At 46.5% G+C, this 25,172-nt stretch overlaps 1 protein-coding gene across 1 annotated transcript in view; it reads right to left on the bottom strand.

Moving 5' to 3' along the window:
- Positions 1 to 9,974: 9,974 nt before the first annotated feature.
- Positions 9,975 to 25,172, bottom strand: part of Itgax (integrin, alpha X (complement component 3 receptor 4 subunit)) — a gene marked incomplete in the record, with an annotated part of 23,704 nt that continues 8,506 nt past the window's right edge. The window contains 17 exon segments of the mRNA XM_013504859.1: positions 9,975 to 11,547; positions 12,077 to 12,187; positions 12,443 to 12,544; positions 12,685 to 12,798; positions 12,998 to 13,081; positions 13,185 to 13,292; positions 13,375 to 13,453; positions 15,961 to 16,044; positions 16,142 to 16,221; positions 16,306 to 16,422; positions 18,677 to 18,818; positions 18,988 to 19,061; positions 19,146 to 19,277; positions 19,902 to 20,056; positions 20,386 to 20,543; positions 20,676 to 20,806; positions 24,937 to 25,146. Of these exon segments, the coding sequence (XP_013360313.1) occupies positions 11,449 to 11,547; positions 12,077 to 12,187; positions 12,443 to 12,544; positions 12,685 to 12,798; positions 12,998 to 13,081; positions 13,185 to 13,292; positions 13,375 to 13,453; positions 15,961 to 16,044; positions 16,142 to 16,221; positions 16,306 to 16,422; positions 18,677 to 18,818; positions 18,988 to 19,061; positions 19,146 to 19,277; positions 19,902 to 20,056; positions 20,386 to 20,543; positions 20,676 to 20,806; positions 24,937 to 25,146 (1,980 nt within the window).

Here is a 25,172-nt window from a genome sequence, read left to right as displayed (position 1 = left end):
AATCAGAGGGAGCCCTGAGCTTATTTTCCTGCAACTAGGCATGCTGCACCAGCATCATAAGCATGATGCCACTGTCATACATACACAACGTAACTGGAGAAGTGTGCAGTGTGAGAAAGAGGCACAGACAGACGTGGCAAATAAAAATAATGGCCATAAGCATACTAAAATAAGTGCTGGATCTTGACTTAAAGCCTAAGACCAGATGCAGCTTCATTGTCACCTGCCACTCACTGATACGGTTTTGATGTGAGTCTGCAGGCATTTGATTTATTATGGTCTCTCTGTCATCAAACCTCTCTACTAAGGTTAATCTGTATTGGCAGCTACTCCCCAGTGCTAGCATCACTGCCTCCGCTCTACCTCTGATCATCAGGAATTAGATGCTCATAAGCTTTGATTCCCACCCCTGCTGCACAGTTCACAGTAGGGTTTGTACTCCAATGAAAAACTTATGCTGTCCTGATCTGACAGGTGGTGGAACTCAGGCAGTGATTTGCATAATGGAGAACTGCTACAGATGAAGCTTTGCTCACTTGCTCACTGCTATTCTCCTGCTGTGCACCCTGGTTCCCAGCAGGCCACAGATACTGGTGGGTGGCCTGGGGATTGGAGATCCCTGCTATAGAACACCAGAACTAATTCCTCTAATGGTGTATTGGTACACATTATTTAACCCCTCTCTTTCCACTCCCCCCAACCCCGCATCCTTTCTCAGTTTCTTGTTCTTTAAGGTTAGGAGAATCTCACTGGACATAAGAATAGCTTCCTGGTTTCCTAGGAAGGGTCCTTAGTGGGTGATCCTCTTTCTGTTTCTAGTGACCTCTATTCCACTGTCTTCTATGCAGTTAAAAAACTTTTTTTGCTTCTAGAAATGAGTGAGAGCAGGTAGTATTGATCTTTTGGTGCCTGGGCTTGTTTTACTGATTGTAATATCCTGCAGTTAAATTCACATTGCCACCGATAATAAGATTTCACTGTTTTCATTATTTTGCTTAATAATATATAAACCACACTTCCTGTATCAGATCATCTGTCAATGGATACCATAGTGTGACTAGTACTGCAATAAGTATGAGAATTCATGTATCTCTTTAATATATTATTTCATCTTCTTTAGCTATACACCCAGTAGCAGGGTTGCTAGATCATATGGTAGCTCTAGTTTTAGTTTTCTGAGGAACCTCCATTCTCATTTCCACAGTGGTTGTACTAATTTACATTCTACCAACAGTAAATAAGAGCTTCCCTTTCTCTGCACGTGCATTTATTACTTCCTGTCTTTTATAGCAGTCAGTGTAACTAGAGCAAGATGTCATAGCAGTGTGATATGGTTTGTATTTCCCTGATGCTTACTGATGTTGAGCATTTTTAATATACTTGTTGGTCATTCATATATCTTTTTGAAAAATTTTCCTTCAGATCATTTTCCCATTCTCAATCAAATTATTTGATTTTTGCTGTTAATTTCCTTGTATATTTTGTATATTAATTTCTCATTGGATGAATAGTTTGCAAATATTTTCTCCCACTTGGCATGTAGTCTTTACACTGTTCTATTCTCTATTTTGACTGAACAAAGAAATCTTAACTTGCATTACAGGTCATCAGGAATGGCAGCACATGCTGACAGTTGCACACAATAATTCTGGGATTTTCAGATAAAGCCTGAGTCCCTAAATTATGCAGAAGTCTCTCACATTACCAAAAGTCCCATCAGGTCTAACCAGCGAGCATAGCAAAAGGGAGAGCTATGTGCTGAGGTCTGGGGATAGTGGCAAGTGGATTCCTAATCTTCGCTTAGGTCATATCTGATCGAGCCCAATACAACATCATCGGTCACTTGTTTTTCTAGTAAGTAAAGCACACCGTAAGTCAGGAAAACGTTTGTAACATAATTTCGTTTTAAGAAATCTCAATATCCTTCCCTTAACATTTAAAATTGTGGTGTTTGGGTCCCAGAAGGATAGATTTAGCATACTGAAAGCGCTGACAACATATTATTGAGCTGTGTAGCTTCAGAAAGGCACTGAACTAATGGTCATCATCATATGTCTGAAATCTTGTTAGTCATTTTAAATCTTTTTTTTGTTTGTTTTTTGTCTTTTTGAGAGGGTCTCACTATGCAGTTCAGGCTGGCCTTGAGCTCACTTTGTAGCTCAGGCTGGTCTCGAACTTGCAGCAATCCTCCTGCTCAGCCTCCTGAGTGCTGGGATTACAGGTATGTGCCACCACACCTGTTTTTGCTTTTTGTTTTTGTCTAATTAATTCCTAAAATCCCACATGGCCATCTTTCTGCTTTGCCGTTGCTTTACTCTGAAAAGCAGTCATCTGCTTGCCCGTTTCTCCATATGGCACTCAAAAGATGAACACACAACAGCCATGATCTTATCAGAGCCACAAGTTTCTCTACTCTTAAATGCTGAAGCAAGGCTGAGAGTTATACTGTCCCCTGCCCTGACCTCTCTGGATTCAGCTGTGTAAAAATTGGCTTCTTTGGGCCAGCATTCCAACACAATGATCTCACTCCATCTTCCCCACCACACCTTGTGATTATAAACAGCCGATTAAACCTTATTGTCCACTACTTGAGTTTTCTGATTCCATATTGTAGTGGATTGATAACTGGTGGCCAACTTGTAACCCCCAGCTGATCTGAGTCAGCGTGGTGCTGGGTGTGGGAGGCCCACCTGGGGACTGCTGCCAGCAGCATAAGAGGCAGAACTGGAGAAGGAGAAGGAGGCTGTTGGGAGCTGGTGGAAGCTGCAAAGAGCTGTTGGTTCTGTTGGAGGAGTTCATCATGCTGGCTTTCCTGATAAACTTGGCTGTTTTCATCCTCTGAGGAGCTTGGGACCTCGTTGGCACTGAGAATGGGGCTTTGGTTCACTTTGGGGGAGCTCTGGTCCTTACTCTGAGCATCGCTTCCTGGTTCTGGAGGGGAAGATGGTGCACAGTTCAGTTTCCTGGAGAAGCTTGCTGCATTGGCTTCCCTGATGGGAACTCGGCCATCTTGATCATCGGAGGAACTCAGGACCTCACTGTTGCTGAGGATGGCTGTGGTACCTTTGGAGGAGCTCTGGTTCTTCTGAGTGTCACTTCCTGGCTCCAGCACAGATCCCTCAGCCTGCTAGCACAGATCCTTCATCCCACTGGCACAGACTTCCTAGTTTCCACCACTGACCTTCGGGCCTTCCCAGTGCAGATCCATGAAACAGGCCTGTGTGAGATATTGTGATGGGCTCCTGGCCTCCAGTTGGATTTGTGGGAGGCATTGTTATGAGCTCTAGGTCTTCAGCTGGACTCATGTGGGACATTTCTGTGGGATCCAGGCCCTTGGCTGGTTTCCTTGGCCTTGGTACGTGGACAGATTTCCTGCACTCTCTTTTATATGATTCTTTGGGTGACTATTATAAATAATCATAAAATATATGTCTGGTATTATATTGTTACCTTGCAAATAAGCCTCAAACCATAACACATATATACCCATTGCCAAAGGCTGATTCAGACTCCACACATCAGTTGCTTATTGCAAGCATTAAGTATGGTGTTGCTCTCCCACATGCATTGCTATTCGTCTGCATCTCTACATTACACAGCATCCAAGCTCATCTTTGATAAAGGAATTTTCCCCCAGCTTGTGCTTCAGGCATCATATTTTCCAGTCACTATAGGCGGCCGGTCCAACAACCACCAACCTGCCACCTTCTTCCTCTCTGTCAGAGTGCTCTCTCATTATTTAGTGTACAAAAGATAGATGATCATTTTCTCAGCACTCCATGCAGTCCTGGGATGAAATCACTCCTGGTCAGGACGAATATGAGAATATGTGAAAAGGATCCACCTCGTTGATAAAGAGAAGCATGAGGAGAACCCGCCCTTCTTGGGTGTGGGTACAGTTAGTCATCTGAGGATATAATTCTGGGTCTCTAGCAATCATAAGGAGACGTCAGAACAAAAGCCACGCAAGGATGGTTGATTGGAGAGTTGGAAGAATCTGTTTTTTGTTGTTTAAGATGGAGTTTCACTGGGTTGCCCAGGCTGGCTCCAAACTCCTGAGTGCAAGCAATCCTCCTACCTCAGCCTCCCAAGTGTCTGGGACTACATATACACCTGACAGAATCTACATCACAACATCACTGTTGAACCAAAGAATCAAACAACAAACTGTACCTTGGCCACTTGCAGTGTAAAGGCCCTTTGTATGTTCGTATGCATTTTTTTCTGTTGTTACTTACAGAAAAACCAGCCTTCCAATACAAGCATTAACTCCACTACTGTTTTTTATAAGCTTCTTGGAAATTATGTGATTTGTCCTGCTTATGCTAAAAAAGCAACTTTGACTTACATCACTATAGCTTCCTCTCTCTCTCTCTCTCTGGTACTAGGAATCAAACTCACAGCCTCACACTTGCCAGGCAGGCGCTGCACCACTGAGCTTCATCCCCGGCCCTGCCTCTCTTTTCTATATTTAGCAATAACATTAGTTGGTTTTGGGTCAGAAAGCTTTGCATTGCAGTTGTTTTTAAGAAATCTTTGCTGCTTGGCCTGAGAAGTCACTATATATATTTAAAAATGACACAAGAGCTTTGAAGCTATGTGACCCTACTATGTGCCACCACAGTTTCCAAATGGAAGGTGGATTAGAAGTGGATGTAGGAGCTCCACTGGCTGCCTTCTCAGCCACCCTGAGCTCTGTGGACGTCTCGGTTGGCGGGTGAGGCCCGCTTGCTTCTGACGGGCTGCCTGCAGGCCCTGGTGAGGTGTCCCCAGCTCCGCACACATCTTAGTTGGCGGGTTAGGCCTGCACTTGCACCCCGCCGGATGCTTGCACACAGGGGTGTGGCACAGGGGCAGCCCCGAGCTCTGTGAATATCTTGGTTGGTGGGTGAGGCCCTCCCTCCCTCACCCAGCTTCCAGCAGACCCTGGAGCAGTGGCCCCTGTCTGACTACCACTGGGTTCACAGCTGAGGCCTGCACACTTTCCATCGACAGCCTGAGACTCTGGTACCGAAGGCCAGCATTCCCTGACCATCACAGTGGTGGTCTGAGCTGTGCACCGCACCAAGTGCCTGGGGATCCACTGCTCTCTACCATCTGGGGATGAGTCTGACTAGGAAAAGTGAGCTGCCTGGGAAGCATGTGGCGCAGCGCTTTCCATCTGACATCCAAAATGACAAGATGTAGGAGCCAAATGCAATCTCAGAACTCAACCCCACCCAGAACAAGTCCAGGAGGCACTGACATGGGAGAACCTGGAAGTCACACACCTGAAATCTCTGAAACGATCACAACTGAAGTAAAGAAACAACTCCATCAGGCCATAGAGGAAATCAGATCAGAAATAATCTCCCAGGTAAAAAAAGAAATGACAACAATAATGAAAGAACTGTTCAGCACATCTAAAGAAGACATATATAAAAAAATAGACAAGCACAGGAAAACAATTGAAACACTAAATGGACAATACAGGACAGAACTAAAATGCATGAAACAGATTCAAAGAGATATCCAGGAAATCAAAACTTCCATCAAAAGCTGGCAAAACTATTTGAATTAAGCTGAAGATAGACTTTCAGATCTTGAAGACAGCATTGTAGCCAGCGATCGTGAAAGGAAAGATCTCTTAAAAATAACAAAGAACCATGAAATATCAATTTAACAATTGCAAGATGATGTAAAAAGAAACAACTTAAGATTAATAGGTGTCCACAAAACAGCAGGAGTCAACACAAATGACATAAAAAGAATATTTGCAGAAGTAAGAGCAGAAAATTTCCCAAGCATGGAAAAAGAATCTGACATGCAGGTGAAGTATATAGAACCCCAACTAGCCATAACCAAAATAAAACTACACCCAGACATATAATAATCAAGATCCTAGATATCCAGCAAAAGAACAGAATATTAAAAACCATTAGAGAAAAGAAACAGATTACTTATAAAGGAAAACCCATAAGAATCATGGCAGATTTCTCAACACAAACCATCAACTTAAGAAGAGCTTGGAGTGAAGTATTCCAGATCCTGAAGCAAAATAATCTCCAACCTAAACTGATGTATCCTGCAAAACTTTCCTTCAAATTTAATGGAAACATAAAATATTTCCATGACAAAGAATGACAGAAGAACTTCACAAGCACCAAACCAACCTTATACAAAGTACTTAAAGATATTCTAGAAAGAGATAGAAATGACCACAATTTCAAGAACAACAATAGAAAGGAACCACCTCAAAGAGCAAGCAATTAAACAGAGAGTAAAAGTAGTAAACCAACAATAGGTAAATAATGTAGGGGACGGCAACTCTTAACATATCATTTTTAAGACAGAATTGTTTTAGCCTTAGTACAAGCCTCAAAATGTGTCTTGAGAAACATCTCGGAGAGGTTGTAAAAAGTTAACTTTGCAGTCCTGACTTTGGCCCAAAGTCAAAGAACACCTGGGCCCAGATAACCACCTATGACCCTGCCTAGGTTATTTCATCCCTTCCCTGGCCCTAGATAAACATTGTAACCATAAAGGAAATGTATGGTTAACAGAGTACAGAAAATATATATCATTGTGGTTGGGCTCATGACCAGGTCCTGACCCAGTCACGTGGCACAAGGAAAGCAATGTGTGGCCAGGGCTACAATGTTCCAATCTGTTACCATGGAAACCAAAAAGTATATAAGATGGAAACAAAGGCAGGCAGGGGCCCCATGTTCCTACCTGCTAGTCAGGGACGTGTGGTTGTGACCGGTCTAAAATTAATACACTCTGTTTGTCTTAAGGAGTCCTTTGGTCTTCTGTGGAATATAGCCTGACTTTTGCTGCTACAATAACATGACAAAGATAAGCCAACACATTTCAGTTATAACCATTAATGTAAATGGCCTCAATTCACCAATCAAAAGAAACAGACTGGTAGAGTGGATCAAGAAACAAAATCCAACAATACACTGTATACAAGAAACACATTTAACTCAGAAGGAAATTCATAGACTGAAAGTCAAATGATGGAAAACAATTCTACAGGGGCTGGGGATTTAGCTCAGTGGCAAAAGCGCCTGCCTGGCAAGTGCAAGGTCGTGAGTTCGGTTCCCGGTACCAGAGAAAAACCGGAAAACAATTCTACATACAACAGGAACCCAGAAAAAAGCAGGGTTAGCTATTCTATTTGCAGACAATGCAAACTTCAAACCAACATCAATTAAAAGAGATAAAGAAGGTCACTACATACTTGTGAGGGGAAAACTTCAAGAGAAAGAGATAACAATCATAAATATGTATACACCAAATGTGGGAGCACCCAACTATATAAGACAAATCTTAATAGATAGGAAAAACCAAATAACTAACAATACTATTGTAATGGGGGATCTTAACATCCATTGACACAAAGGGATAGGTCAATGACAAAAAATCAGCAAAGAAATAGCAAAATTGAACAAAACTTGTGAACAAATGGACTTAGTAGATGTTTACAGAGTGTTCCACCCCACAACATCAGAATATACATTCTTCTCAGCTGCACATGGGACTTTCTCCAAAATAGACCAGAACTAACCCATAGAACATGCTTAACTAAATGCAAAGGAATTAAAATTATCCCATATATATCATCTGACCATAGTGCAAAAAAATTGGAAATTAATGACAAAAGGTACTACAAGAACTCCATAAACACATGTAAATTAAATAATAGCCTCCTGAACAACCAATGGGTCACAGAAGAAATTAAACAATATCTACAGACAAACAAAAATGGTAATACAACTTATTGAAATCTATGGGATGAACTGAAAGCAGTCCTCAGAAGAAAGTTTATAGCAGTGAACTCACATATCAGGAAAACAGAATGAGAACAAATAAATAGCCTAATGCTGCACCTCAAACTTTTAGAAAAAGAAGAACAAGTTAAGCCCAGAGCCCAAAGAAGAAAGGAAATTATAAAGATCAAGGCAGAAATAAATGCAATTGAGATGAAGAAAATGCTAGAAAGAATTAATGAATCAAAGAGTTGGTTCTTTGAAAGAATAAGTAAAATTGATAAATCCCTAGCCAACCTTATCAAAAAAGAAAGGAAAAACCTCAAATTCATGCAATAAGGAATGAAAAAGATGAAATCACTACAGATCCTATAGAAATTCAGAAGATCATCAATACCTACTTTGATAATCTTTACTACCATAGGATGGAAAACACAGAAGAAATGGACAGATTCCCAGATAAGTATAAATTATCACAGTTGAATCAAGAAGATTTAAAAATCTTGGATAACCCAATATCAATTATGGAAATTGAAAATGTAATTAAAAACCTACTGACCAAGAAAAGCCTGGATCCTGGTGGATTCACAGCTGAATTCTACAAGACATTCAGAGAAGATTTAATGCCAACACTCCTCAAACTCTTTAATGGAATTGAATAGGAAGCAATTCTCCCTAACTCATTTCTGAAGGCAAGTGTTATATTGATACCAAAACCAGAGAAGGACCCAACCAAAAAAAGAGAACTATAGACCAATCTCCCTAATGAACATAGATGCAAAGATACTCAATAAAATACTAGCAAACAGAATTCAGCAAAACATCAAGAAGATAACACACCATGACCAAGTCAGATTTATCCCAGGGATGTAGGAATGGTTCAATATATGCAACTCAGTCAATGTAATACACCATATCAACAGAGCCAAATATTTAAAAAATCACATAATCATCTTAATAGATGCAGAAAAAGCTTTTGACAAAGTTCAACACACATTCATGATAAAAACCCTACAGAAAATAGGAATAAATGGTCTTTACCTCAATCTGATCACAGTCATCTATGACAAACAAAAAGCCAACATCACACTAAATGGACAAAAACTAAAAGCTTTCACTTTAAAATCAGGAACAAGACAAGGATGTCCACTGTCACCACTCCTATTCAATTTCGCAATTTGTTATAGCTAAATCATGGAAGCAACCCAAATACCCATCCACTGAGGAATGGATAAAAAAGTTGTGGTATTTTTTACATAATGGAATATTACTCAGCTATAAAGAAAATCTCGAGGTTTTATAGGAAAATGGACACAACTAGAGACCATACTCATAAGTGAAATAAATCAGACCTGCATGTGTAAACACTATATTGTCTCACTAGTGTATGAATCTGAAAGTGTGAATAAAATCTAGGAGGTACAATAGACATTGTGAAAGGAAAGGAAACTGTTCAAAAAGAAACAGCTGGGATGAGGGAAAAGAAAAGAAAGAAGGGGAAAAATACGTATATACACAGGATAGGTAACATAGTTGTACTACTGACTTTTATGGCTCTATTGAAAGAAACAGTTAATGTTTAACCGTTTGATCAATCTTATATGTCTGTATTTGTTTATCTGAGTAACCAATTTGAAGATATCAATATGTAATACAACAACCATTATTAATTTCCTACCACCTTGTCTGAAATTCTGTATTGCTTGTACTGCTTTTGTGTTATTTTCTAAATGTGTGTTTGTTAATATGTTTTCATTCTCTTATCTTTAAAATAAAAAAAAATTAAGAAAAGAAGTGAATGCAGGGCTGGGGATATAGTTCAGTGGCACAAGTGCCTGCCTGCGATGTGCAAGGTCTTGAGTTCAGTCCCTGGTACCAAAAAAAAAAAAAAGAGAGAGAGAGAGAAAAATGTGAATGCATAGCAGCACAAATAAGATCCAATTTTTTGCATAGCACCATACTTTCTAGATATATTTTCATTTTTGGGCTTAAGTCACTCATCCCAACATTCATACATTTGTTTTATGTGTCACTAAGCTCAACAAAAAAGGCAGTGCTGCTCTTGATGACCTTATACTCAATTGTAGCAATTATAGTTATTATGACTTTAATGCTTTTGAGCCATTGTTCCATTTCTATGATTTAGGGCTATGACACAACACCATAGCAACCCCCAAAATACAAATGTACTGAATGAAAATAATAACACACAAGGGAAGATTATGTGAAAATAACATCTATTGCCTGAGTGTGAAACAAGAGCCCATTGCTGTCCTCCCAGTCCATGAGCAAGCTTTAAGAACACAATCACCAAGGAGGCAGCAACGCTCTAGCAATTGCCAGTTTCCAATGTTTGAGACGTCTGAAGATAAAAATTGTTTCTTGCATTTTTGTTCAAAAAGTTATGACTTGGAAGATTATCGGTGATCACCTGAAGTTTGTGGCACACATTTTGACCAACATCATTCTAGGACCAGGTTCTCAACAAGTCTGATCATGTGAGCACCCTTCAACACATCCTGGGGTTGGTAAGAAACACCTGTGCCTTGGTTCACTCAGGTGACCTTTCCAGGCAGAAGAGCAGCCACTCAGGGTGGTCCCTCCTCTGTCCCTGCCCCCTCCCCTCAGTTCCCCACACAGCCCCACCACTTTCCAACAGCTCTAAGAATAAGACGGAACTAAGAGCTCAGGTTACCCCCACAGAGAGATGTTCATAATCCCCACTCTGGTTAACAGTCTTCTTCTGGCTCCAGGGCTCAGGCTGATCAGGGTCCCCCATGATGAGGAGTCCCAATGGCCCTCATTGTCCATGACTCAGATCCACAGAAGACCTTAACCTTAGACATTTGACGTAGTTTCTTTAAAGTTACATACACCTTTCGTACATGTTTTAATTTATTAATACAAATATTTGAGATACACTTTTTTATAATCATATCCAGGGAATTCTCATACACTCCATTTAGAGCTTCAAAAACAGCAGTGGCCTGGGCCTCTTTTGACCTGCACCTAGTTGAGCTGTGGTAGTGCTGGATCCCCTCCTGTGAGACTGCACCTTCTTCCCAGCAGAAATGCTGACCAGTGCTGGAAGCTCTCTTCACACAGTGCAATGTGCAGATGTTTTATTCTAACTTAGACTGAGACTCCCAAGAAGAAGCTAAAAACTTCTGCTGGCTGTGTTTTACTAGAAACGAGAATGCCACGGAAGTATAGTGCATCTCATGCCATGTGCTCTGAAGCCCACCTTTAGGAGACAAAACTGTACTTCTCGCATCAACCTGGAGAATTCAGACATTGTCCTGGGAGCAATGGGAATCCACTGAAAGTAGATAAGGCAGAGTGGCTTCTTTAGTTCTATATTTTAGAAAGATCATTGGTGGCTAGTGGAGGGACACTGGGACTTGCAACTTTAGCCCATATCTTTTTAGGTTTTAATTCCAACTCAGGTCTTCTGTGTCATGGCAAAGAACCAGTTCTCAGGGTTCTTGGTTGGAGGTTTCATGAGTCAAATGGCCTTTCCTGAACAAGACACTCCAGTAGCCACGATGCATGCACCCAAAAGTGAAAGCAGCCGGGTCCTAGCTGTCCTCATGTGGAAGGTATCTTTCCCCCTTGGGCCCACCTCAGGTAAGAGTAACAGAGCTAGGAAATCTCTGGGGGCAGAGCAGGTCCAAAGTGTACAGGGGGCAGTCTCTCATTGGACAACTTGGGGGTCTGATGGCTCATTATCTGCAACAAGCTGTCCGTTTGCATTCTCCATCATTTCCTTGTACTGACGTTTGAAGAAGCCAGCCTGGGAGAAGAAAATCAGGAAGTCCAGTAGACAAGAGAAGACGTAACAAGGAAAGAGGGACAGATGATCACCTCTGAACCTCCTATGTTCAAAGCACAGCAATGGAAACTTTTATGCCTTATGTCATTTAGACTGAGACAAGATTCTGTGAGCTATGAGCAGAATCACCTTCACATGAAAACATCAAGACCCAGAGTAGACCAGGCATTTACCTCGTCAAAGAAATCAAGAACTGTGGGAGTGTCAACATTCAAACTCGGGTCTGTGTTTTTTGTTGTAGTCTCTTGTCAAGTAGAAAAGTGGAGAAGATAGAAAAGAAAGGCAGAGATAGATGAGAGAAGGTCTGAGAAGCAGACAGGAAGGTACACACATGGGGACCAACAGGGGCTAGTGACATCACAGGCAGAGGGATTTTCTCGCATGTGGAAAACTAGAGAGAATGTACATCTCTTTCCACAATAAGCTCTTTCTTATCCTGTAGAAAGAGGGGCATCAAAACCTGGTGATAGAGAAGACATAAAGCACTCACCTTGTACAGTGAGGCTGTGATGAGGGCCAGCAGCAGCAGGCCTCCCACAGAGCTGCCCACCAGGAGGGGGATGGGGTTGTGGACCTCATACTTCTCCAGCACTGTCTTCATCTGGAGTGGAGGTGACCCCACCAGTAAGTATCAGGCCTCCTGCTGTCCCAGGCTCCTCCAGGTTCCCCAGCTTTCAGCTCCCACTCCTCCCTCCCCAGGTCTTCCTCCAAGTAGTGGTAGGCAGAAGTCCTGCCCAGAGGCAACTGTCCTGCCTCATCCCTCCTCCCTCTGGGCTTGCGCATGCTTAGCCAACACACGGACGCAGCATCCGGGCCCTCTGACCAGCCCGGCCACTGCCTACCACACAGTCGCTACCTGGGCTCTCAGAAATGCCTCCTGCCCTGGAAGCTGGGAATACACGGATCTGTCGAATGTGATTTCAGCCACGCTGACGACCAGCACCTTCTTCTGCAGTGTCTGCGAAGGAGGAGGGGCCATGTGGGGCATAGGTTCCAAGGGAAGCTCAGGGTTCAGGAAATGTCCCGGCCTGAGGAAGGCATGAACCCGTGGAGCACAAGAAGGAGCTGGGGGAGGGGCCCCGCCGTTGGGCCACACACCTGGCTGACCCAGCTGAAGCTGAGGTTGCCCTTCAGGATGAAGTCAAGCTCCTCCTGGATGCCAAAGGAGGGGACGTCACAGCGGAACCTCAGGCAGTCAGCGATGGAGCAGTCCTAGGGACAGAGAAGTAGCATTGGCCAGAGGCAATGAGTGTGACGGTAGAAGACAACATTCAGCTCTGACTCGAGGGAAGCTGTCGTAGCTGAGCAAACAAGGCTGTCCAGCAAGTCTCCTTTGAAATGCAGCCGGAGTCCTGAATTACATCCCTCCATCACAAGACTCGAGTAGCGGGCAGCCCACAGCCCTCCTCACCAGCTCGGGATTCTTCCGCATGTGAGTCTGGAAGTCAGCGTCTGTGGCAGTCAGTCGCTCCGAGGAGCACTGGACGGACGGGTTCTAGGAGAAGACATGGAGGGAGCAAGCATCTCAGTTCGAACACAGCGCACCCAGGCGCAGGGCGTGAGAGGAGGAGCCGGGCACAGTAGGGGAGCACTACTACCTGTGGGTCGGAGACCTCCACTTCCGTCCATACCGCTGCTCCATTCAGTTCCACAGGCACCCAGAAGTTGAGGGTGACAGGCAAGTCCCTCTGACCCAGGTTATTCACCTGCACAGGGAGAGGGAGTGAGAGCAGGGCCCACCCTAAACTCCCAGGCCACAGCCTGAGCACCCGAGGTCCTACCACTCGCCTGGTATCTGTGCACGATCACACTGCTTCCCTCTTCCTCTGAGGCTGAGAAGTTGAGGTACTTGACTGACTGCTCCTGGCTGGAGAGAGAAGAGGCTGGAGGGGATGTGAGGTCCCACGGGGACCCCCGAGCAGGCCCTGCACCTGGCACTAGGGGACAGGTGGTCAGTGGGGCCTTGGGGGGACACAGGGTGAGGCCTGTGGCTCGGGTGGAGGAAAGGAGGGTTGAGGGAGCCGGGTTAGGTGCCTGCAGGAGTTTCCCACAGCGGAGGCTGCTGGGGGCCCGGCCGTGCGCTGTGAAAGGCGCCGAGATTCACGCCGCTGACTGGCTGGACAGTGAGGCCACAGCCCGCGCCTCTCTGCACTTCGTTTTTCCTTTCAGCTCCCCACGGGTGTTCAGGATGCTGATGTGTGTCGGGGACACAGCAAGAGTTTGGGAAGACGGAGGGGAGCACTGCTGACTGCAGCCCCTGGAGCACAGCCACTTCCGGGCTCGCCCAAGCCCTCCCTGGGCCCTGCTCTCCTGTCCCCGTGGCTTTTCCAGCCCTGGGGCTTGGAGCTGAGGGAGACAACAGCGTCCTCACAGGGCATCAGTGTCACACCTCCTCCTGACGCCTGCGTGGGCCCAAGCCCGGCCGTGAAGTAGCCCGCTAGGACCTTCATAGGGCGGCTGCCCTCTCCTGGGTCCCTCATTGCCCCATTCCTCTGGGGCAAAGGCATCTGTCGTTTGCCTCGCAATCCAAATCCCAGCCTGTTCTACTCTGAAGTCTCATTCTTTCCTCTCTCAAAATGCTCCAAGGGCCGGGGATAGAGCTCAGCAGCACAAGTACCTGCCTGGCAAGCACAAGGTCCCGGTACCAAAAAAAAAAAGCTCCAGACCAGCACCTAGGACCTCTCTGAGCACCCATCCACACAGTCGCATCTGCAGAATGTGGCCAAGCTACAGAGCCACACGTGGCTGGAGGCGGCCCTGGCCACGCGAGATGTGAGAACCGCGGAGCACAGCCCAGCAAACACACCCTGAGTGTGCACCTGCTGGGGCCGGCAGATGTGCGAGTGCAAACGAGAGTGTGAAACACTGAGGTTGAAAAGAGCACCTAACAGGAGATGCCCCGGGAGAGCAGGGGTTTGTGTTCGGTTTTGTTGTCTTTGGGTGGGGAGGACACTGGGAATCGAACTCAGGACCTCGAGCTTTACCAGGCAGGCACTTGTACCACTGAGCTATATCCCCGGCCCCTGTTGTGTTTGGCTTTGATTACAGAGGACCTCAATGAACTTTTGCCGGATGTTAAATGAATTCACAGAAGGTCACTACGGTACTGCGCCTGGCACATAGCAAACACTAGGAAGATATTTGCTGAAGGAAGGTATCTGCTCAAGTGCTTGGCTACATTTTAGTTTTAAACTCCTTATGTGATCCTCCATGGGCTGCATTTTAAGGGCCTTTGTCCAGCTTCTCCCTGATATCCAGCCTGTGCAGCAGTAAATCCTCTGTCCCTCCTCTTGCCAAAAAGACAAAGGGGAAGAGGGTTCTAAAGCTTCACTGGGTCTGTTCCTTGCAAGAAACTGTCCTGCACAAATGTCAAGAGCAATTCTGATCAGTGTGGTGGGGCACGCATGTATGCCCAGTACTTGGGAGGCTGAGGCAGGAGGATTGCCACAAGTTCGAGGCCAGCCTGGGCTACATGGTGAGACCCTGTCTCAACCCCTACCCGACCTCCCCAAAAAGTAATTCTGAAAGAACCGCTTAGGGGAAGCCCAGTGCTGTAGATTCAATAGCTGAGATGCCCCCTGACAGGAGGTCCTCACTCCCTCTTCCCACTGCCATCTCCTGCATCCGGAGCGCCACCGAAGGCCCATGTGTTATGGGCTAGGTCCTGGGGTATTGCTGTTGCGCAGTGGTGGGGCCTAAAGAAGGTGGGGCCAGGTGGGAGGTCTTCTGGTCATTGAGGATGCGATGCTAAAAGAGACCTGGGACTGCAGTCTCTTCTTCCTCTGGTTTTTGTTCTCTGGCCTTGAGATAATCCTTTCCCTTCCACTAGGCATTCCTGCCACGATGCACTGCCTTCCCAGCGGCCCAAAGTGACGGGACCAATGGAACATGGACTGGAACTTCCAAACCATGAGCAGAAGGAAGCCTTTTCTCTGTGTAAGCTGATCATGTCAGGTTTTTGTCACAGTGATAGAAAGCTGATTAACACACCCACATCATCCCAGGGTGCAGAAACACACCCAAGGGTGCTGCCCTGGATGAGATTCTGACTTGGATCCTGGTGATTCTGCTCCCCAACAAAGCTGTAGGGACCTCAAAGGTATGTCTCACATGTCCAGGAAATCCAAGCGAATCTTGGGTTCTGAGACTTATAACCTCTATTAATTGTAGGTTATAATGATAATGATATCATACTTTCTTTTATTAGCTCACAATAAACACCCACTGATTAATCAGCGGTGCTAGAAGGATCACTTACCACTTGGAAGGATGATAAATAAAACCCAAATAAGCCGGATATTCCACCTGCTGCAGGAGGTGAGAGCCCCTCCCCCGCGCCACCCGCATTGGAGCGAGGGAGAGGTGCCAGGGTACCTGCTGATCACGGTGTAGACAGCGTACTTCACCGGGAGCTCCAGCTGGAAGCTGGTCTTGTTGGTCTTGGGGATGTTATTCTCACTGGAAGATGAGGAAAGGCCGGCTGCCAAGGGCCGCGGAGGAGGATGGCGTGTGAGGCCAAGGGCGGGAGGAGCGCCACCCAAGCCTGGTCGCTCACCTGTTCACGTGGGCTGTCACAAGCAGCCGGTTTCCCAGCACAGCCTTGGGGGGGACATCAAAGGTGACCACAAAGGCCATCTGAGGAAGAGGGAGGAATAGAGAGGTCATAGAGGAGTTCAGCAGCACGGGCCCGGGACCGGGGTGGGCAGGGGTCAGACCGACCTGTGTGCCCCCGCGGAGGATGAGGTGGTTGATGCTGCAGCGGGTGCTCCCAGGACCCCGGGTCCTAGCGGGGGCGCTGTCGCACGTCAGCCTTGGGGAGCGTGGCTGCCGCTGGTTCTGGGCAAAGGCGGGTGGACAAAAGACAGCGGGGATTTGCCAGTGCTCCAGAGAGACTCCGTGACATGGTGACACAGCTTAAGGTTATGTTTTTTGTTTTTTGGGTTTGTTGTTGTTGTTGTTGTTTTGTCTTTTTGAGACAGGGTCTCGCTATGCAGTTGAGGCTGGCCTTGAGCTCACTTTGTAGCCCAGGCTGGTCTCGACTCAAAACGATCCTCCTGCCTCAGCCTCCTGAGGGCAGGTATGTACCACCACGCCCAGCTCAATGTTATGTTTTTAAAAGATCCTTAGACAGTATTTGCTCCAATTTTCTCCAAGTGTAGAAATCTCATTTATTAGTTTCCTTCTTTTTATTTATTGTTATTTTAAAGACCTTTTATTATGGAAATTTTCAAACATACTCAAGAGTAGAGACTACAGAAGCAGTCCCCAGATATCTATCCCTCAGCTGAAGATATTAGCAGTTTCCAGCACTTGTTTTATTCAGCTATTCTACACCTTTTCTTTTCCTGAATAGTTGAAAGCATATTCCAGATATCGCATTGTTTAATGCAGGTATACTTCAATGTAGACCACCAACTAATAAAAATACTTTTTAAAAATAACCACACGACTCAAAAAAACCACACTCAACAAAATTAACAATAATTCCTTAATATACTGATCATGTTTCCCAGATTGTCTCCAAGGATATTTTTTACTGCTCACTTGCTAGAATCAGCAGCCAGTGAAGGTCACAAACAGCACTTAGATGATACGTCTAGGCTCACTTCAAGGACAGGGCTGTCATTCTCTGCACTGGAGGGTGCTTCTCCTAGTGTGTTTTTTCACATGTTAACTAAAATATCCTCCCACTGGGAATAAGACATGGCAGATATAACAAACAAATATAGGTGACCTAGATTAGATCCCAGTTCAAATAAATCAGGGGCAAAAGGACATTTTGAGACTAGCAGGGAAATTAGACTGTGATCTAGACCCCCAAAGAATCCTTCAATCCTTGGGGTAAGATCATGGTTCTGAGGTCATGTAAGATGTCTCCAATTTCAGAGCTATAGAGTGAAATAAGAACGAGTGTGAGGGGCTGGGGATTTAGCTCAGCAGCAAAAGCGCCTGCCTGGCAAGCGCAAGGTCGTGAGTTTGGTCCCCGGTACCGGAGAATAAACCAAAAAAAAAAAAAGAAAAAAAAGAACGAGTGTGCTGACTACTGTCTGGAATTTGTTTTCAACTATTTCAGCAAAGGAAAAAATAGATGAAAACATGGGGCAAAAAGTGTTGGTACTTGTTGAATCTGAGTGATAAGTTTTGGGGAGATTTGTTGAACTATGGTCTATTTTTTTTAAATGTTTAAATTTTTTCATAATAAAATTTTTGCAAAAGAAAAAAATCTGCTTCTCTTTGACTCCCTTGGCTGTAGTTCTGACTTCTAGAACAGAGATTGGCAAATGGCCCACATCCTATTGTTATAAATAAAGTTTTATTGGATCACAGATATGCTTATTCACATTAATGGGTGCTTTCATTCTACCACGGGGAAGTTATTGGAAACTGTACAGTTCATCCAGATGAAATATTTCTATCTGGTTCTTCATAGAAAAACTTTGTCAAACCCCAATTCAGGGTAGCAAATAAGCCCTTGGGAGGCTGAGGCAGAAGGATCGTTGTGAGTTCAAGGCCAGCCTGGGCTACATAAGTGAGCTCAAGGCCAGCCTGAACTATAAAGTGAGACCCTGTCTCAAAAAGACAAAAAAGAAAGAAAGAAAGAAACAAACAAACAAACAAAACCAAAGTAACCAAAAACTTTGACTGTTTCTTCTACATAACAACGTTTAAAATATTTAAAGATTGGGGCACTTTTTCCTTTGAAAAAGGGGTCTTGACGTGAGATAGCATATAAAGAAATTTCCAGTGGGATATCTTCCCCTCCACATTAATGGCTTCCAGAAATTCATTTTGGATAGCCAGTGTCTTTAAAATGTGAAGCTCAAAACTCAACACCACATGAGCAGAAAGAAGCCCCAGACAACACCACCGTGCCAGGGATATAGCTTAGCGGCACAAGCGCCTGCCTGGCAAGCACAAGGTCCTAAGCCTGATTCCCGGTACCAGAAAAAAAAGACAACACCACCGTGTCCACCAGGGACCAGGCCAGACTTCCGGCCTATTACAGCTGCTAAGCAATGGCCCCCTGGTCTGAGTTTCGCACCCAGCCCAGATCTGTCTGTGCTGATTCCTAGCGCAATAGAGGGAATACCTTGTGTTCTGCCACACGGCGATAGGACAGCCCTTCTGGGTAGAAGAAGGTCACTGTGGTGCCATAGGAGTCTTCGCCATCATTGGACACTGTCACCTCCGTGTTCAGCTCCAGGTTGCTCCCCACCACCAGGGTCTTCAAGCTGTGCATTGGGGGGCGGGGAGGGGAGTCTGTGACTGAGGCAGGAAATGGGCCGGGGTAAAGCCTGCGGCGGGAAGGTAGGAGGCGGGGGCAGCATACCCGGGTTCTGAGTCCCAGGTCCTGGAAGGGAGGCAGGACCCCGCGGCAAACCTAAGCAGGTGGACGCTTACCCCGAGAAGCCAAAGGTGATGGCAAGGTCGTCCTGGCAGATGTGGTCAGCTCCGCAGTTCTTCTCAAAGGGGAGCTGAGAGAAGGGCCATGCAGGGTTTTCCTGAGACCCAGCGCCACCCGCCGTGACCCCGCAGAGAGCCCTGAGCCCTGCACTCACAGAGGCCGTGAGGTAGGTCTGAGCATCCGCAGCCAGCATGGGCTCGAGGTTTCCGAGGGAAGGGGTGGGCTCACCCTCCAGAGAGAAGTTGAGGCGCAAAGTAATGGGGGTCACCGAGTCCTCCACACAGGCCTGGAGCACAGGCGTTGCAGGGGAGAGTATCAAGGAAAGCCCCGGCAAATGCTCGCCCGCACTCAGTAGGCATGTGTCGGGACCGTCGCAGCAACTGCCCTGTCCGCCTCTGTGCGGGCTGCCTCGTTCCCCTCAGTGTCTTCCTCTCTGTTCTCACCCCTGGCTTTACCTTTCCTGCCAGTGTCCATCACTACCTGACATCTGCTATCTAGAAACACATTTGGTTTTTTCCCTCTGCCCATCCAGGAGCTCCCCAGGGGGCAGGAGCAGTTTTGTCGCCTGCTCCGGGTCCAGAGCTCTCTGTACAGAGCCCGTCTCCGAGGAGCAGAGCCGTCCATATGTGTGTGCACAGCAAGGGCCCGAAGAATCTCAGCCTGCAGCTCCAGACTTCAAGCCGCCCTATTCCCTTTCCTGAAATCCAGCTGTGCCCCCTCTGGCCGTGGCAGCCAACCTCAGTGGGTCCGTTCGCTTTCTCAGCTACTGTGTGTTGAGCACCGCCTGCACGGCAGAGCCTGTGCTGAGCTGAGCTCCGGAGAGCACCAGCACACGCCCTGGTCCTTCCTGGCCTAGCCTGCTGCCCGCCTCCAGACGGCCTCCGCCCGCATCCAGCTGAGGCTGCCTCACCGGCAGAAGCAGCTTCACAGTCTCACAGTGCTTGCCGAGCTCAAAGACTCGCTTTTGACTCAGAGTCCGGGTGTTTGTCGTCTCGAAGATGGCACGGGGACTCAGGCGGCCGGGGTCAAGGGTAAGTTGAAAGGTCACAGAGCTCTGGAAGTTACCTAGAAAGGAAAGCAGTGCATGGGGAAGACAGAGAGAGAGAGAGAGAGAGACAGAGAGACAGAGAGAGACAGAGACAGAGACAGAGACACAGAGAGAGAGAAAGGGACAGGGGAGAGAAAGAAATGGAGAGGGACAGGGGCTGAGAGAGAGAGACAGGGAGAGAGACAGAGAGACAGAGAGACAGAGAGAGACAGAGACAGGCAGACAAAGAGAGAGACAGAGACAGAGGGAGACACTCCCCAGGGAAGGAAGGGCCAGGCAGGAGACAGGGGCCCTGTGTTGGGGCCCCGAGGGTCAGGGTGTCCGGGGTCGGTGGGGGAGGACTCACGTCCTTGACTCTTGGTACTTTCATAAATATCAAAGCAGACAGTGGCATCACCCAGCTCCTGGACAGGGGCCGCCTGCTCCTGACACTCAAATATAGAGCGGGGGATCTTTTCAAGTGTGAAGTTCATGGTCACTGCCACCCTGAGGATAGGTCTCGTCCTGTGGGGAGAACATGGAGCTGAGCCTAGGCTCTGGGCCCTGGCGGCACAACGGGGGAGGCGGAGGGGGAGGGATGGGTGCCCTACATGGGGCTCAGATCACATAGGGGGCGTCCGAAGCAGCCGCTCTCACCTGAGCAGCAGCACGTGTCCCTGGGACCCCACGGCCAGATCCACCAGTCCATCCTGGGTGAGGTCCTGGCCCCCGCTCAGGGACTGCCCGAAGTGCTGGAGCGCGGGGGTGAGCTGGGAGCCTGCGACCCTCTGTCCAGAAGAGAAAGCGAGTTATGCGGGTCCTGGGGGGAGGAACTGGGCACTGATTTGAATGTGGTTTGCTCCCCAAGAGGTGAACTGTTGGAGGCGTGGTCCTCAGTGTGCTGGATCTTCTAAGAAAGGGAGTCCACGGGGAGGCGACTGGGTGTCTGGGGCATTGACTTAAGTGGGGATTAAACGCAGCAGTCCTTCTGGGATCCTGGTTACTCCCAGAGAGTCCCACAGGAAGGAGACTGACAGATGAACAGGGTGGTGAGTACCTACAACCCCAGCTCCCAGAAGGCGGAGGCAGCGGAACTGCAGGGTCAAGGCCAACCTGGGCAATTCAGTGAGATCCTGTCTCAAAATGTTGAAAAGGATGACAGTTTTTTTAAAGAGCTGGGAATGTGGCTCATGTTCCTTGGGTTCAACCCTCAGATACCACGCAATGTCCCCCACACTGAAAAAATCAAAGCAAAGCTGGCTTTTCTTGCTGCCTGGCTTCTTGTCTTGACCTCTCCTTGCCACAAACCCTCCCACCACGATGATGTCAACCACGGGGTGACCCAGCCAGGAGCCCTTGTGGGAGCCAACGCTGTGCTGGTTCTAAACACCGTACACGCCTGAGCTCGTTTAGTCAACCCAGCAGCGGCCGGGGAAGGCTGGTTCTGTCACCGTCATCAGACTGACCGTCCTGTGCTGAGTTTCACAGAGGAACTGAGCACAGAGAGGTGAGCAGCTTGCCCAGTGACACACGGATATGGCAGAACCTCAGGGACCTTTCGTAATGCTTTTTTTGTGTCGGGGGAGTAACAACTTTCTTGAGATACCATTCACACACTATCCAGTTCACCACTGAACTACACACCCCAACAGGGGTTAGTGTGTTCACAGAATTGTGACACCATCACCTCAGTCAGTCTCAGAACATTGTCACCACTTCAAAAAGCGACCCTGTGTCTGCTGGAGGTCACCCTGTGCCTTTCACTTACTCTCATTCGCTGTGCTAGGCAAATGCTAGCCTGCTTCCTGTCTGTATAGATTTGCGTATTGCGGACATTTTGTACAAATGTGATCATACACTACACGGCCCTTTGTGACTGGCTTCTTTTAGTTGGCATAATATTTTTAAGGTTCATCTGTATTGTATCCTATATGGGCACCTCATTCTTCATCAGTTGATAGATATTTGGATTATTCCTACCTCGGCTATTATGAATAATGCTGCAAAGAACATTCATATGCAAGAGGTTCCTTGTTGGTTTTTTTGCGGGGGTTGTTTTGTTTTGTTTTGTTTTGTTTTTTCCGGTACCAGGATTTGAACTCATGACCTTGTGCTTGCCAGGCAGGCGCTGTGACGCTGAGCTAAATCCCCAGCCCCTTGTTTTGTTTTGTTTTAGACAGGATCTCCTGTGTAGTTCAGGCTGGCCTGGAACTCCCTGTGTAGCTAAGGATGACCTTGAACTTCTGGTAATCCTCCTGCCTCAACCTCCCCAGTGCTGGGAGGACAGGCACGCACCACTACACAGCCAACTCATGTACAAGTTTTTGTGTGGATACGTTTTCGATTCCCTGGTAGAACTGCTGGACCATATGGCAACTCTATATTAAGTCTTTTGAGTAACTGCCGACTGTTTTCCAAAGCAGGCACACCATTTTACATTCCCACTAGCAGTACAAGAGGGTTCCAAATTCTCTACACCCTCACCAACACTTGTCACTATCAGCCTTTCTAATTCTAACCACTCTAGCAGATACAAAACTACCTCACTGTGATTTTTATTTGCTGATGCCTGACGACTAATAATGTTGACATCTTTTCATATTTTTATTGGACCTTTGTTTATCTTCTTTGAGGAAATGTCCCTTCAGATCCTTTGCCTACATTTTAGTTGGAGATTCTTCAGTTCTTGCGGAGGAAAGTAACCCTCCCTTCTCAAGAAACTTTGTTACTTTGGGTGTAGTGTTTCTCCCTAGATGGGCACTGGTGGGCTCACGGAGGGCAGGAATAGAATAAAATCATACAGCTACACAAAGGTCTTCACATATCATCTGCAATTTTGAAGCTACTAGAAAAAATTTAGGGAAAACATTTCAAGATATTGTTACTGGGGGGCTGGGGATTTAGCTCAGCGGCAAAGCACCTGCCTGGCAAGCGCAAGGTCGTGAGTTTGGTTCCTGGTACTGGAAAAAAAAAAAAAAAAAAAAAAAAAAAAAAGATATTGTTACTGGCATCAAGTTTTCTGAACAGAGCTCAGGAAATAATAGGAAAAATTGACAAATTGAATTATACCAAATTAAAATGCTTCTGCATAGCAAAAGAAACAATCAGCAGAGTGAAGAGACAGCCTGCAGAATGGGAGGGATATTTGCTGTATATTTCTCAGATAGATTAATCTAGAAAATATAAAGAACTCAAAAAATCTAATAGCAAATGAACAATTAATCTGATCAATAATAGGCAAATAAGGTGAACAGACAATTCTCAAAAAAGTCCAAGAGGCCAATAAATGTATAAAAATAAGCTCAACACCTTTAGCCATTAGAAAAAATGAAAATCAAAACGATATTGAAGCCAAGTATGGTGGCGCAGGCCTATAATCCTAGCACTCTGGAAGGCTGAGGCAGGAGAATTTCAAGGTCCAGCCCAACCTGGGTAACTTAGCCATTTATTGAGACCCTGTCTTAAAATTTAAAATTAAAAAGGTAAGAAGGGAAGCTGAAGTTGCAGCTCAGTGTGAAGGCCGTGGTTCGATTCCCAGTTTTGTTTGTTTGTTAAACGCAAACAAACACAAACAAACAAACAAACAAACAAACAAAACACATAAGCTGAGATTCCACCTCACTCCAGTCAGAATAACTATTATCAAGAAAACAAAATAAGTGCTAGTGAGGATTCAGAGAAAAAGCAAAGCTCATACACTGTCATGGGAATATGGTACTGCTGCTGTGGAAAAGAGTACAGAAGTTCCTCAAAAAACTAAGTATAGAATTATTATACAGCATAGCTGTACCACTCCCGGGTATAGACACAACGGAGTCAAACCAAAGGAAGCATATGAAAGAGTTCCCTGCATGTCCAAGTTTATCTCAGCGCTATTCACAACAGCCAGGACAGGGATCAGCCTACATCTCCATCAACCAATGAATGGGTAAAGAAAACAAATATGTATACACAATGGCGTACTACTCAGCCGTAAAAGAACAAAACCATGTCATTTCCAGGAACATGGATCCATCTGGAGATCATCATGTTAAGGGGAATGAGCTAGACTCAGAAAGACAAGTATTATGTTTTCTCTCATATGTGAAATGTTGGAAGAAAAACTCTGACATGAAAATAGAAGAGGGCCAGGCATGGTGGCGCACACCTGTAATCCCAGCACTCGGGAAGCTGAGGCAAGAGGATCGTTGAGAGTTCGAGACCAGCCTGGGCTACAAAGTGAGCTCAAGGCCAGCCTCAACTGCATAGTGAGAACCTGTCTCAAAAAGACAAAGAAAATAGAAGAAAGCCTATCCAGAAGGAGAAGGGGATTAGCCAGGTGTAGCTAGGAGCAGGTAGCAGGGTGGGTGGATACAATTAAAGCACATTGCGTGCATTATGGAAATGTCATGATTAAATCTGTTAACTTGAACCATTAATATGCACTAACAATTATAATTTTTTAAGTAAGGGAAAATAAAATATTTTTAGAAGATCACGTAGTACCCAGAGAGATGAAGGGATGAATAAAGAGAGAGACAAGGCAAATGGACCTAAACTGATGGGCAACAGGGAGCCCCAAAGACCTGAGGGAGCCCTGTATCGCCATTCCTGCTCTGTCATGAACTGCGGACAGGTCCAACCACAGCTGTAAGGTGGGTTTGCTGATGCCAGCTCTGTGCACCTTGCAAAGGTCCTGCGAGATGAAATGGCCTGGGTGGAAACTACCCCAGTATCCTCTCCCAAAGCAAGCAGTGCATGGGCCACGCACATTCCCAGCTCTCAGCCACACGGGTGTCACTCGCTGCTTACAAGATGCCTGGTGCTGGGCAAGGAGGGAAAACAAGCGAAAGGGGAGGATTTCCCGGGTGGCAGAGTGAAGGAGAGGGAAAAGCAAAGAGAAGACGCCACAGTGCCAGAAACAGCGACTGGGCCTCACCTGGCTGTGCCACCGGCTGACGCCCCCTCTTGAGACTCCGTGAAACACGTACACAGCGCCCCGGTTCTCCTGCTCCCCAGGGGCCCCGATGGCCACGTCCGCCAGCTGGTCCCCGTTCACATCCCCCAGCGCTGTCATCGCCGCCCCAAAGCGGCCCCAGGGATGGCCCGGCTCGCCTTGCAGGACAGCGTCACACCGCCACCGAGCCCTCTGCTGAACAAAGCCAGGGTCGGGCC

Source organism: Chinchilla lanigera, unplaced genomic scaffold (assembly GCF_000276665.1).
Source record: "Chinchilla lanigera isolate Chin_1 unplaced genomic scaffold, ChiLan1.0 scaffold00092, whole genome shotgun sequence".
Taxonomy (NCBI): Eukaryota; Metazoa; Chordata; class Mammalia; order Rodentia; family Chinchillidae; genus Chinchilla; species Chinchilla lanigera.
This window is presented reverse-complemented; position numbering and strand designations above follow the sequence as displayed.